General features: G+C 34.6%; 1 protein-coding gene across 2 annotated transcripts in view; it reads left to right on the top strand.

Annotated features, from left to right (window-relative positions):
- Positions 1–1,423: 1,423 nt before the first annotated feature.
- LOC106883672 (PRKCA-binding protein) overlaps positions 1,424–12,260 on the top strand; it is a 28,141-nt gene continuing 17,304 nt past the window's right edge. Inside the window, exon 1 of one of the 2 annotated variants that reach the window (XM_014934773.3) lies at positions 1,424–1,558. In XM_014934773.3, the coding sequence (XP_014790259.1) occupies positions 1,479–1,558 (80 nt within the window). In that variant the 5' untranslated portion in view covers positions 1,424–1,478. Of the gene's footprint in view, positions 1,559–9,954; positions 10,435–12,260 lie in introns of those variants that run through there. The other variant, XM_014934772.3, reaches the window with a different exon arrangement.

The raw sequence follows: 12,260 nt of genomic DNA, 5'->3' as shown, positions 1-12,260 counted from the left end.
AAAATGATCATTTTTACCAAGTTCCTTCAATTTGTTGATTATTTTCAAAAGTAAAGGAAACAGTTTATTTTATTGGAAAATATGATCACAAAAGTGTTAAATAGATGATGACAAACACCTAAAGTTAATAGTGGATGTAGAGATGACCAACTTAAAAGAAATCCTAGCCTGGATTGTATTCATAGTTTAATTAATTTGGATAATAATCATTGTTATTATTGTAATAGGTTTTGCCTTAATTTCACCAGTACAAAAAAAAAAAAAAAAAAGACAAAACCCCCCAGAAATATATTGGTTTCTAGAAGTAAACTGGATTATCTATTTAAGGTGGTCATGAGCTCAAATTCCTTTAGAGAATTGTTTATTGTGTTTTTAGGCCTGGTTTGAGAACTTTCTGACACCACCTTGTATACAGGGTTGAAAATTTGCATTTTTGCTATTGCATTAATTCTAAATAAATAGTTTTAAAAAAACACAGGCAGTATTTAATTTAGTTGTGGTGTCTGTCCTTGGGGAGGACCTGGAATAAAACTGAATTTATAATCTATTATTTCATATTCAATTCTCATTATATCTTGTCAGTTAGACAATAAAATGGGTGAGAAGGCATCAGTGTCAGACTGTGGTTAGGGCATCAGTTGGCCTTAATCCAGCTCTATCTTTATATCAAAGTGGATAAGTTTCTTACGTTTCTTTTAAGTCACTATACAACCAACATACACATCATGAATGTTAAAATGATTTTCTTGAGACATATTCATGAATAGCTTGAAGTCAGCTATACTTTGCAAACTTATAATTGAAATGTTCTTTTTTAAAAGACACTAGGGTGTAATTTGATGGAGTAGGCTGACATTTTGTGCAGAGGCCTTGACCATTTCAACTTTTTTTTCTATGCCTAATGTATCTATATCTATATTATTTAATGCATGCTCTGTTTTTAAGATAGCAGGGGGCAAGTTGTAGAAAATTTGGTTGGTGTTATAACAAATTTATAACAAATCAAGTGAATATCTAGAGGTTTCCTCATCGCACTATCGTTATATGTTTGTGTTCTATAACCCCAAGTCAACTTTGATCAAACAGTCCTATGACACCCAGTTATTTGGCAGATCCATCTTTCCATTTATATCATGCCTCCACTTAACTGATGGTAGTTAAAACGCGAGAGAGAGAGAGGAAAAAAGTAATGTAAGGGAGGTAACTATAGATTTTTGTATAGTGTGATTGTTTTTATTTTTCTTATTTCTAGTCACACAGAAAAACAAACAATAGAAATTTTAAATATATAATATATCTTCTCAAATATCACTAAATATAAGATGAAATATTCGGGCGCGGTATTTCAAACAAAAACAATTGAAAACCACAGAAAGTAAATAAATGTCAAGGGAAGTAATCGATAGACATTGTCTTTTTTTTTATGGCCGTATCGTTGACATAAATGTCCGACACACAAAAATATCCTCATACTTCATATGATATCTGAAATAACTCTTGCCGGCTACGCTATGTACTATGAAGGAGCTTTAGGTTATGAACTAGAAGAGGATAAGCTGTAAGTAAAATATTGGCTTTGACAGAATCTAAATATTTCTCAATTGTTACGTCGAACTTCCTTGTGCACAGACAAAAACGTTTTTCAAATGAAATCAATCAATATGAGCAGCAATAAAAACACTAACGATAACGTTAATGATAATATAGTTTGAAAATATAAATAATGAATTTTATATAATATATCTAAAAAGAAAAAAAAAACAAAGGACGGCGATTGTCGATAACAACATCTGTTATGAAATGTGATCTAGAATATGCTTTTATATTCCACCCTCTGATCAATCACTCAATTCTCGTTACATTTTGTTTGAAATTATATATAAACAGCAATTAAAAATGTTTGACAGAGCTTCGATTCACCCCTTCCCTGTATGTGTGTGTGTGTGTGCGCGCGTATGTATATATATATATATATATATAATTTTCTATTGGGCACACCTGTATGAAAACATCCAACCATTAACTGAAGGAATATTCAGCATACTTAAGTATAGTGTAAAATTTATTTCTACAAAAAATAATTGACACCGTGACTTCGAAATTTCGCCTTTAACTGGAGTTTGTTAGACTAATATATATATATATATATATATATATATATATATGTGTGTATATATATATATATATATATATATATATATATATATATATATATATATATATATATATATATATATATATGAGAAAGAGAGAGACCAAATAAAAAAATTGACTCATACAAACCGATGCACAGGTGTTTGTGTGTGTGTGTGTTGGGGAAAACTTAAATACCGCAACAAATAGTAAATACCACCTGTTATCTTTTGTCATTCCCTTGCATTGTTGATAACTTGGTGGTTCTTTTTTTCTATATATCTGCCATGTCCAGAATGTAGAACATTGGCGGTCATGTCTTGCCACTATACTTTGTCGTTTGTTTTCTGTAACAGTTGCACTTACTGATGTTTAATGCTACTTTCTTCCAACTAGTTCGTCCAGCTTTGACATCGATATCATCCTTCTTCCTCTGCTTCTTTTCACTCCAATCTTTCCAGTCATCACCAAATTCTCTAGGCGACTATTTGCTCACCACAAGACCCAGAAATCTCAGTTGTTTGGTCCTTATCTCACAAAGCAGTTTCCTATTTAATGCAGTCTGTGTCATAATTTCTTCATTAGACACTTTGTTCAAGCTATCCTCAGTATTCTCCTTAAAAACCACATTTCACATCTCTCCAAGCACTTTCTCATTTCTGATATTATAGACCTGTGCTCTGCAACCTTTTCTCACTTGTGGTACACTTATATTCTTTTCAAAATTCGGCTGCACATCTGAACTAAAAATATAAAAATGTAGGGAAAAAGATTATACACTGCAGCACGTCTAACATCGTCTCGTGGCACACCAGTGTGCCACCGCATACCGATTGATATAGACCATAACTCACTGTTATTTATAGACCATAGCTCACTTCCGTACATTAACACAGGGTTGACATTACAGTCCAGTATACAGATCCTGGCCTTGATGCTCAGAGTACAGTTCCTTAAAATATTATACAATTTTGAGAATGCAGATTCTGCCAGCTCTATTTGTCTTTTGATCTCCTCCACACATCTTGCACCTTCTTGATCAAAGTTTCAAGGGAGCAACCATATGCCAGTATTATGCACATTCCAATGTAAATTAAAGAAGTTGAAGAGAATAAGAACTATGGAGAGACAAGATATTGAGCGACTGAATAAGCCAGATATGCAGCCAGAGTAATCCATAAATGTGATATAAAGTTCTCATATTCCAGGTTCCAACTCTAAATGGTACTTCTGTTGCTAGCAATAGTTTTCTGACACTTGGGACCCACCTGCTGCTCATGGGATACTCTACTGAGTGAGGAGTCATCCTCATTAGACAAACAAGCCCTACTTCATGCTGTTATTTTTCAGCATTGATTTGCGACTATTCATGAGTGTTCTTTCCTTGTTGCTTTCTTTACTGCAGCATGATGGTCGCGTCTAGGGTTACCAGAATGCTTGCCACTTTATCAAGATCTACTGTTGACCATCACTCAAGGATCATCTTCTGAGACACTTGTACTGCATCACTGCTGCCTGGTGCAGGGCATTGCTAGGCCTATTTAAAGGCAGCCTAAACTCACCCTACCACAGCAATATCCTTGGGGATATGCTGTTTTTGATGATCCACCCAACCAGCATCTGGCCCCCTGTTGTTGCTGTAGTTCCCCTTTCAGTTGCCTTTTACAACATACAGAGGATGCATGGGAGGTATTCTTTTAAAGCCCCATCCCCAAGCTAAACATATATAAATACATAAATATAACTTTGGTTGTGATTATAAGTCTACAATGTAGGGCTGAATTAATCCGAACTGGTGCCCTTAGCACAGTCCAATAATAGTGTTCTCTTGCCTCTTCCAAAGTCAAACTGATAAAGCATACATACATACATACTTATATATATATATAAGAATTTAAGGAATGGAGAAAACGCATGTTATAATTGCATACTTTATTCCTACATATGTTTCAAAGGATTACAACCTGTGTGATCCATAGGGATCTTTGATATTAAAATTGTAACCTTCTCATCAGGGAAAGCATGGGAAATACACATAATTATATATATATATATATATATATATATATATATATATGTAACAGAGTGGCTGTGTGGTAAGTAGCTTGCTTACCAACCACATGGTCCCGGGTTCAGTCCCTCTGCGTGGCATCTTGGGCAAGTGTCTTCTGCTATAGCCTCGGGCCGACCAAAGCCTTGTGAGTGGATTTGGTAGACAGAAACTGAAAGAAGCCCGTCGTATATATATATATATGTATGTATGTATGTGTTTGTGTGTCTGTGTTTGTCCCCCCAACATCGCTTGACAACCGATGCTGGTGTGTTTATGTCCCCGTAACTTTGCGGTTCGGCAAAAGAGACCGATAGAATAAGTACTAGGCTTCTAAAGAATAAGTCCTGGGGTCGATTTGCTCGACTAAAGGCGGTGCTCCAGCATGGCCGCAGTTAAGACTGAAACAAGTAAAAAAAAAAAATAAAAAAAATATATACCCACACCCACACACGACTGCTGGCAGAGTTGTCAAAGCAATGGATAGATTACTTTGCTGTAATTTTTTTAACTTCTTGTGATCTAAGTTCCAGTCCTGTGAAGGTCAACTTTACCTCTCATTCTTCAGGAGTACCAGTTCTATGGAATCAGTTTTTCTCTTTCTGTGTGTGTGTGTGTAGGTGTGTACCTACATGTATATATGTATGCTTGTTTGTGTGTGTATACATAATAAATTTATGTTTGTGTGTGCAGTAGAAAGGAGAATGTAATGACTATTGGGACAATGGTAAACCTTTGATAAATGCATTCAGTTCTCAGTAAGATGGGAAATTTTTTTAAGAGACCCTTTCATTTTATGTTCTGCAGCTAACATATAACAAGTCTTTGTTAATTATCTCAGTTAGATAACAAACTAGAAATTATACACATTTTGCTAAAAATACAACAATAATTATAAGACATATACCATGATAATTTCCCTCAACACATTTGGCAACAACTGTGTTGACGGAAATTATTGTGGTATTTGTGGAGAGGGTCACTCAACATGTTAGAAATGTCCCTCAAATTACATCCAACTCTTTACAAAATATGTAAGATACTTTGGATAAAGTAATCTTAAATACACTGAATAAAAGTTGGGCAGGAATTTCTAATCAGCTTAATCATTATTGATCTGGAATTAAGTACCATTCATAATTGCTAGCATTGATAATCATGCTAGCAAACAAATTGACAATACACTTTCTGACTGTAATTAGTCCTAATTATAATCATTACAACGGTAATAATAATAATACAATCATAAACATCAGCTATAACCCCATTAGTTCAGAAGTGAACATGATACAGTCTCTCTGTAGTAGCTCGACCCACTAGGGATAATAGCCAAATCTCTCTCCATCTTGGAAAAGTAAAGGACACATTGGATAATGTAATTGTAGATACTCTTAAAGAGATAGGATGATGGTCATTACTGGGATGTCTTTGATCATAAGTCTGCTCAATGAAGGTGACTTTGGATTAAACAGCAACAACAAAAACCAATCCTACTCATTTAAAAAATATTTTAAAGAGCATCTTAATTACTGGGACAGTGATGGCTCGTGTATAGGAACTGCGGAACTACAGCACCCACTATTTCCACTCGATATTATCAATAATATTCAATATAATGAGTCCTTTTTTCTTTAATTCTTTCTTTATATTTGTACATTATATAATCCTTAAGCTTAATGTCAGTATCCATCCCTTAGATTATGAAAAAAATACAAAAATCCTTCTGTAGAACTGTGTTTCACAGTTCCAGTGACACAGTGTTTGGCTGTTGTGTGCATACTCACATGTCCGAGATAGGAAGCTTCACACTAGGGAGAGAGAGAGAGAAAGAGCACTGCGTGAACTACAGTGCCAGGTGAAGGGTTGTGTTTCTTTTTGACTCTGTGTGTGTTGTGCTTAAAAACATGTTTATATTCTTGAATGTGATAAAGTGCAGAATTAGATTATCATCCTGCTCCCAGCTTCAGTGTTGTTGCCAGGATTTGAAAAATAGGGCACATTTCCCCCCCTTATTTTGTAATTTAGGGGAGATTTTTGAAAAACAAGGGGGAATTCATGGTGAACAAATTAAAACACATTACCCAGCAGTGGCTAAAACGCGAACCGATCAAATTCATGTATAAATTTTCTTTTTATGTTTATTTCCTTTTACATAATATTAAAACAACGGCTAAGCATTTTCTGAAGCAGCACCCCCACTAATTTTGTCTACGAGCCACCACTGAACTGGGAAGTGCTTCATCTTCAAACAGGGTTCATTTGATTATCTTCTTTCAAAGCATAAATGTCAAAGACTATTACAGATGCTGATATGGCTTGTGATCATTTTGAGGAGTTGTGGTTTCAGGTTCAGCCCCACTATAACATTGAGCAAATATCCCTTACACTAGCCTTGTATCAACCCAAGTCTTGTGAGTGAAATTAGGTTGACAGAAAGTGTGCATAAGCCCAACAACTGGTCTGTGTCTGTTCATGGAAGGTAGCCTTAATCTGTTGCCAGTTTTTACACCTCCACATAATCTTTGGAGGCTTTTAATGGACTCCAATCTCTTTCAAAGATTCAGACTCTATCCCTAGATAGATGATATCAAGATGTTCCTACTTTTCTTCCGTGTCTCTCACAGACTCAATAAAGAAATAATGCTACTCTTTTACCTTTAACTAAATCTTATGTAAAAAAGAAAAATGAAATGTGCTACATTATCTAAAACAGTTAAAAATTCAAATTCTTACATGGAATTTCTCATGGCAATTACTATAGAGTTTAGGCATATTTACCCACTTGCAGCCATTAACTGTTTTGGACTTAGAACATGGATTCATAATGTACCAGCTCAGGCTTACATGAAAAAAAAATCACCTTACTAAAAAACAAACAAATAAAAAACAAATTTCACCAGACTGTACAAAATGGCAGACAATTATGACTTGTAAACTCTATTCCACTCTTAAATGGTTATTATTTTTAGAAGGCCATGTGACCATGTAAGTAGCTCTTGCATTGGCTTGTTATACAGATTTTTCTCATTGTACAATAAAGCCACTCCAATGAGTTTTGAATAGTATGTTTAGACATCCATTGTCAAACATCAAATTTCTTTTTAAGGCACCATTTTACATGACCTTATATTTTACACACTAACAGTTAAATCATCCCAATGACATAATTGTACATATTTTGAGGTTTGTTTGATCAGAGCACACTTTACTCTCACAACAATGTATTCACACGTATCATGTATTCACTTTGACAAAATACAGTAAATGGCTTTCTTACTGGTTTGAATATGCCTCAAGCATATTTAAACTGATAACAACTTTGTATTTATACACATCACTATTTTATTTACAGTGAATTACAGACTAGCACAACCAGTCATAGCACAGCCAGTCTCTCTTGTTAGTTTGCAGTGTCTGCTTTTCCACTTCCTGGTGCTGAAGAAGAGATAATCACTTGGAAATGCTTGCATCCAGGCTGGTCAGGGAACACTGCAAACTAACTCGATATGTTTATACCTATCTGTCTACAGCAAAAAATTTTTTCCATGACAAAATACAGTGAATGGCTCTCTTACAGGTTTGAATGTGCCTCAGGCATATTTGTATTAGGAACAGTTTTTTTTATCTCTCTGTCTGTCTGTCTATTATATAGCCATCATCATCATCAATATCATTTTACTTATGCCTTTCATGTTGGCATGGGTTGGATGGGTCATGGGTTTCCTTCCTAACACCATCCATTTTATAGAGAGTACCAAGAGTATGCTATCATGGCACCATATAAATGTGTGTGTATGTATGTCTGTCCATTGTACTGACAAATATGTGTAGTAACGCCTTGGAGTCAGCGTTTTGTTGTTTCTACAGAATTTAATATAGGAAAGCGGGTGTACACCTAATGGTGTATAACTACTTTCCTATATATGTATTTGTAAATATATATATGCATAGGCAGGCATGGATTAACCTTGAAACAAAACAAGCACTTCTTTAGGAACCAAAGTGAAGGGGTCATTACTGTGTTTTACTTGTGTTGTTTTTACCATTTTGCAGCTGAATATGGACCCCATAGAAAGTGTTGAAAATTTTCATTTTTTTTATACTGTTATATTAATTATAATAAGCAATTTTAAATATTAATTACTGGTATTTAGTGTTAAATAAATAAAATTAAATATAAACAGGTTATATCTAATACAGTTGTGGGGTCTGGTCTGGGGGAAGGACCTGGAATAAAAACTGAATTTTTAACCTGTTATTTCACGTTCAACAATTACGTTAATGTCTTGTCAGTTAAGCGACTGGAGTGTCCAAGGAGCACCAGTGTTGGGCTGTATTTAAGGCTTCAGTTGGTTTTCATCTGGCTTTGTGGGAATTAGGTATGCATGTAAGTCTTCTAAAATGATTTCTTTGTTTACTTAAGCTAATTAGCTACTTCAGTTAATTATACTCTTTCACTTAGCCTATCATATTAACCCCTTAACATCACATAACAGGCAGTTTTCATTTAGCCTCACACTAATCTTGGATTTAGACAGTTTTCATTTAGCCTTTCACACTAACCACACATCATAGGCAGCTTTTATTTAACCTCTCAAACTCACCCTACATTATAGGCTACTTTCATTTAACCTATAACATTAATTTCATATAGGCAATTTTTATTTAGCCTATTCCATTAGTTTCACATTGTAGCAGTTTTCATTTAGCCTATCACATTAACTCTGCATTAGAGGCAACCTTTGAGCTTTGTTTTCTCTTGATTATTAATACAGATACTCAAAATAACCACTGTTGGAACTCACTTCTGTTTCAGACTCTGGGGCTCATAACAACACATTGTTAATTCTTATTTTAGCCAATGATTGAATAGTCCTAGATCCTCCATGATGTTTAGTCATCAGTTTGTCTTTGGTTCTCTTCATTTTTCTATAACTGCCTGGATTCCAGTATAACAGTTAATTAGTGGGTCTGATGTAGTAATATTTAGCCAGATATGATGTCTTTTGCAGAAATTACTGGAAGTTGCTTAGCCTCAGGTCAGCCCTGATTAAACAGACCTATGTAATGTATGCATATGTATTCCAGGCATAATGTACCTCAGAATACAATATTTTATGCACCCTTCCTCTTTTGTGATTTGAAGGAGGTTTGATCACTATTTATAGCATATTGGGAGACTGTGTAAAGGCTCCTTTTCTGAGGGTTGCATTAATGGTTTTTGTTGTTGTTTGATCCAAGGTTAACCATGATTGAGCAGATGCACCAAGACATTCTAACTACGAATATCCTGTCATTTCGTATATCAGATATGAATGGAAGATGCAAGTTGGGTAAGATAGTGTCTTTAACTGGCAGTGAAAGACATCTACAATGGTGACAAACCAATGAAAAGTTGGAGATAATGCATACTTACATACATACATGTATGCATGCACCCATCCGTTCATCCACACACACACACACACACACACACATACATACGGTGTGTATTAAAGTATACTTCTATATTTTTGCACACATTAACTGCACAATTATTTGTTAGATACTGAATAAAGTGACACACATATTTATATATGCATGCATGTATGTGTGTATTATTACTTATAATTGCATTATTTGTTCTAAACTATGCGTAATTAACAAGCAAGTAAATAGAAATATGTTTGGAGAAAGAGAGAGAGAGAGAGAGAGAGAGAATTATTGTAGTTCCACTAGGTCATAGAAAGGAGGCAAAAATGCCGATTTCGTTCAATGTACTGACGTGTCGAGACCACTTTGTGTGTGTGTGTGTGTGTGTTACATGAACACTAATAACAGCTGTTACTTCAGTTTTTATATCCTATTTTGCCTGTCGGTCTAAAAACCTATTTTTGTCAAATCAGTGAATAATTTGGTCTCTGAACATACTGTATAAAATATAAATATATTCCCCTTTCTGTTTTTATTTACTAATCAACATGATATTGTTCTCACTAACTTCTTGATCAAGACAAAAAACAAAAACGCGCAAAAACAAAGTAGAATTCTAGAGTGAAATAGGAAAAAGAAAATCTCTCCTATTGTGTGTCACTGTTTGCTGAGTGAGGAATTGCAGATTTTGTGACTTTTTTTTTTTTTTTTTCACATTTGGACCTAAAATACATGACATACAACCAAGGACACTTTTATTACCAGGTATCCAGGATGAACATTGACGATTATTTCAGTGATAAAAACAAACATATTCAATTGCCATGGGAAGATACATGGTGAGTAAGAAAACAAAACTAAACAAACTCAAAGAAAAATTACTCCAGAATTTCTCTTTTCGTGTTAAATTATTTGTTTCGTCTGATGAAAACCAGACAAAAAATAGGAGACAATTTGCGCATTAGAATGGTATGAAAAGGGTTGGTCGGAGTAAAAATTTAAAAGAAAATCAACACTCTTTTTGGGGAAAATAATTTAGAATCAGTTTCTCTTGTATGAAACAGATGAATAAATAAATGAAAAAGGAATGTGTATCCGTTCTTTCCCTCACTGAGACTTGGGAGTTTGAAGGTACAGCTATTCAAAACTCCGCCGAAAATATGTTTATTGTCACTAAGTTAACAATTGTAAGGTATAATACTGCAGATTTGTTTTTAAAAAGACTAAAAGGAAAGGACAATTTTACACACTTTTAGATAATGTTAATAGTGACTAGGTTAATAACTGTTGAAAAAGTTTGGTCAGAAAACAAGTTTTCATCTCTAACAACTCGTAAAATAGCTTTTAAGTTGATAATCCGTAAGTTTTTTTTTTTTTTAACTACGGATTATCATCGTTATTGTTATTTAACTGGAGGTCAACCTTGATTGAAAAAAATCTATGAACAACCATCTCATTTTTTAAAGGGTATCTAGGGAGTACATTATCCAATGTATTCATCCTTGTATAATACAGTGAGGTTGATTTGAAGGAGAATTGGCTGTTATTTCTCGCAGGTTGAGCCAACCGCATTGAAGCTCCCTCGTTAGACATAAAGACCAATGATTGTTGATTCTTTATGGTTGGGGAATGTGGAAGTTTTGATGTTCTTTTTTTTCCCAAACAGTATGAAACTTATGAATCAATAACACGTTTTGAAAATATTCTTTACAGCCTGTTATCCTATCTTTACTTACTGCTTGTGCTCGTTAACTTACCTGATTAAGTAAACGTTAACCACTTCCATATATTACGTTGAACTCTTTTACAGCATGCATTATTTAGTTACGGCTCTTTACGTTCCGAGTTCAAATCTCGCTGAGGTGAACTTAGCATCTCATCCCTTCAGCATCGATAAAATAAAGTAACCGTATTTGATGGCGTTTAAGAACTTTTTCCAGAAAGACGCCTCATAAATCATCCCGAGTCCTATATGCGAGTTTGGATTTCCCATTAGCTTTAAGGATCTAAAACAATTTCTTTTTCATTCTGGAATATATCCTGCCAAAATTTGTTGCGTCGAATATGTCCATGCATCTTTTATGCCTTCAAATACGGCACTGGCCTGGTAATGGGGTCTATTTAATCGACTACCCTGTCCTACCATCGCCCACTAAATTTTCAAGTCTTGCGTCTATATTAGACACCGTTGTATTTATCTTTAATTCCATTGCTCCCTAAATGATAGGAAAACCAAGTTGGGGGAAATTTTATGTTGATGGAGAGTGGTGGGGGGTGTAGAGTAATGGTTACACATGTACTAAGTTGTCACTTAGAAATTTATGAGAGTCAACTTTCGCAATTAAGTTCTATTGTTTAATATTCTTAGATTAAATAGGGTTCTAGCAGGTACAAGACAGAAAATCCTTTGTCTAGCCTTAAAAAAATATATATAAATACTGAACACGAATTCGGTTTTTCCTTCTTTCTTTTGGCGCTGATGGAGGAAGCACCTGATGCGAGGGCCAATACAACTTTCACCCTCTCTACTTGTCTACACAGACAGGTAGACCCTCTTACTTTTTCTCGCTCTCCTTTTTCCACCAGTCGTCTAGCAGTTATTCACAGACGAAATTAACTACCTACAGAATGGATAACAGAACTAATAATAATATGTGTATAACAA

The sequence above is a fragment of the Octopus bimaculoides genome, chromosome 5, assembly GCF_046866305.1.
Source record: "Octopus bimaculoides isolate indiv1 chromosome 5, ASM4686630v1, whole genome shotgun sequence".
Lineage (NCBI taxonomy): Eukaryota > Metazoa > Mollusca > Cephalopoda > Octopoda > Octopodidae > Octopus > Octopus bimaculoides.
The sequence above is the reverse complement of the archived record's forward strand: the minus strand, read 5'-3'. Positions and strand labels throughout refer to the sequence as shown.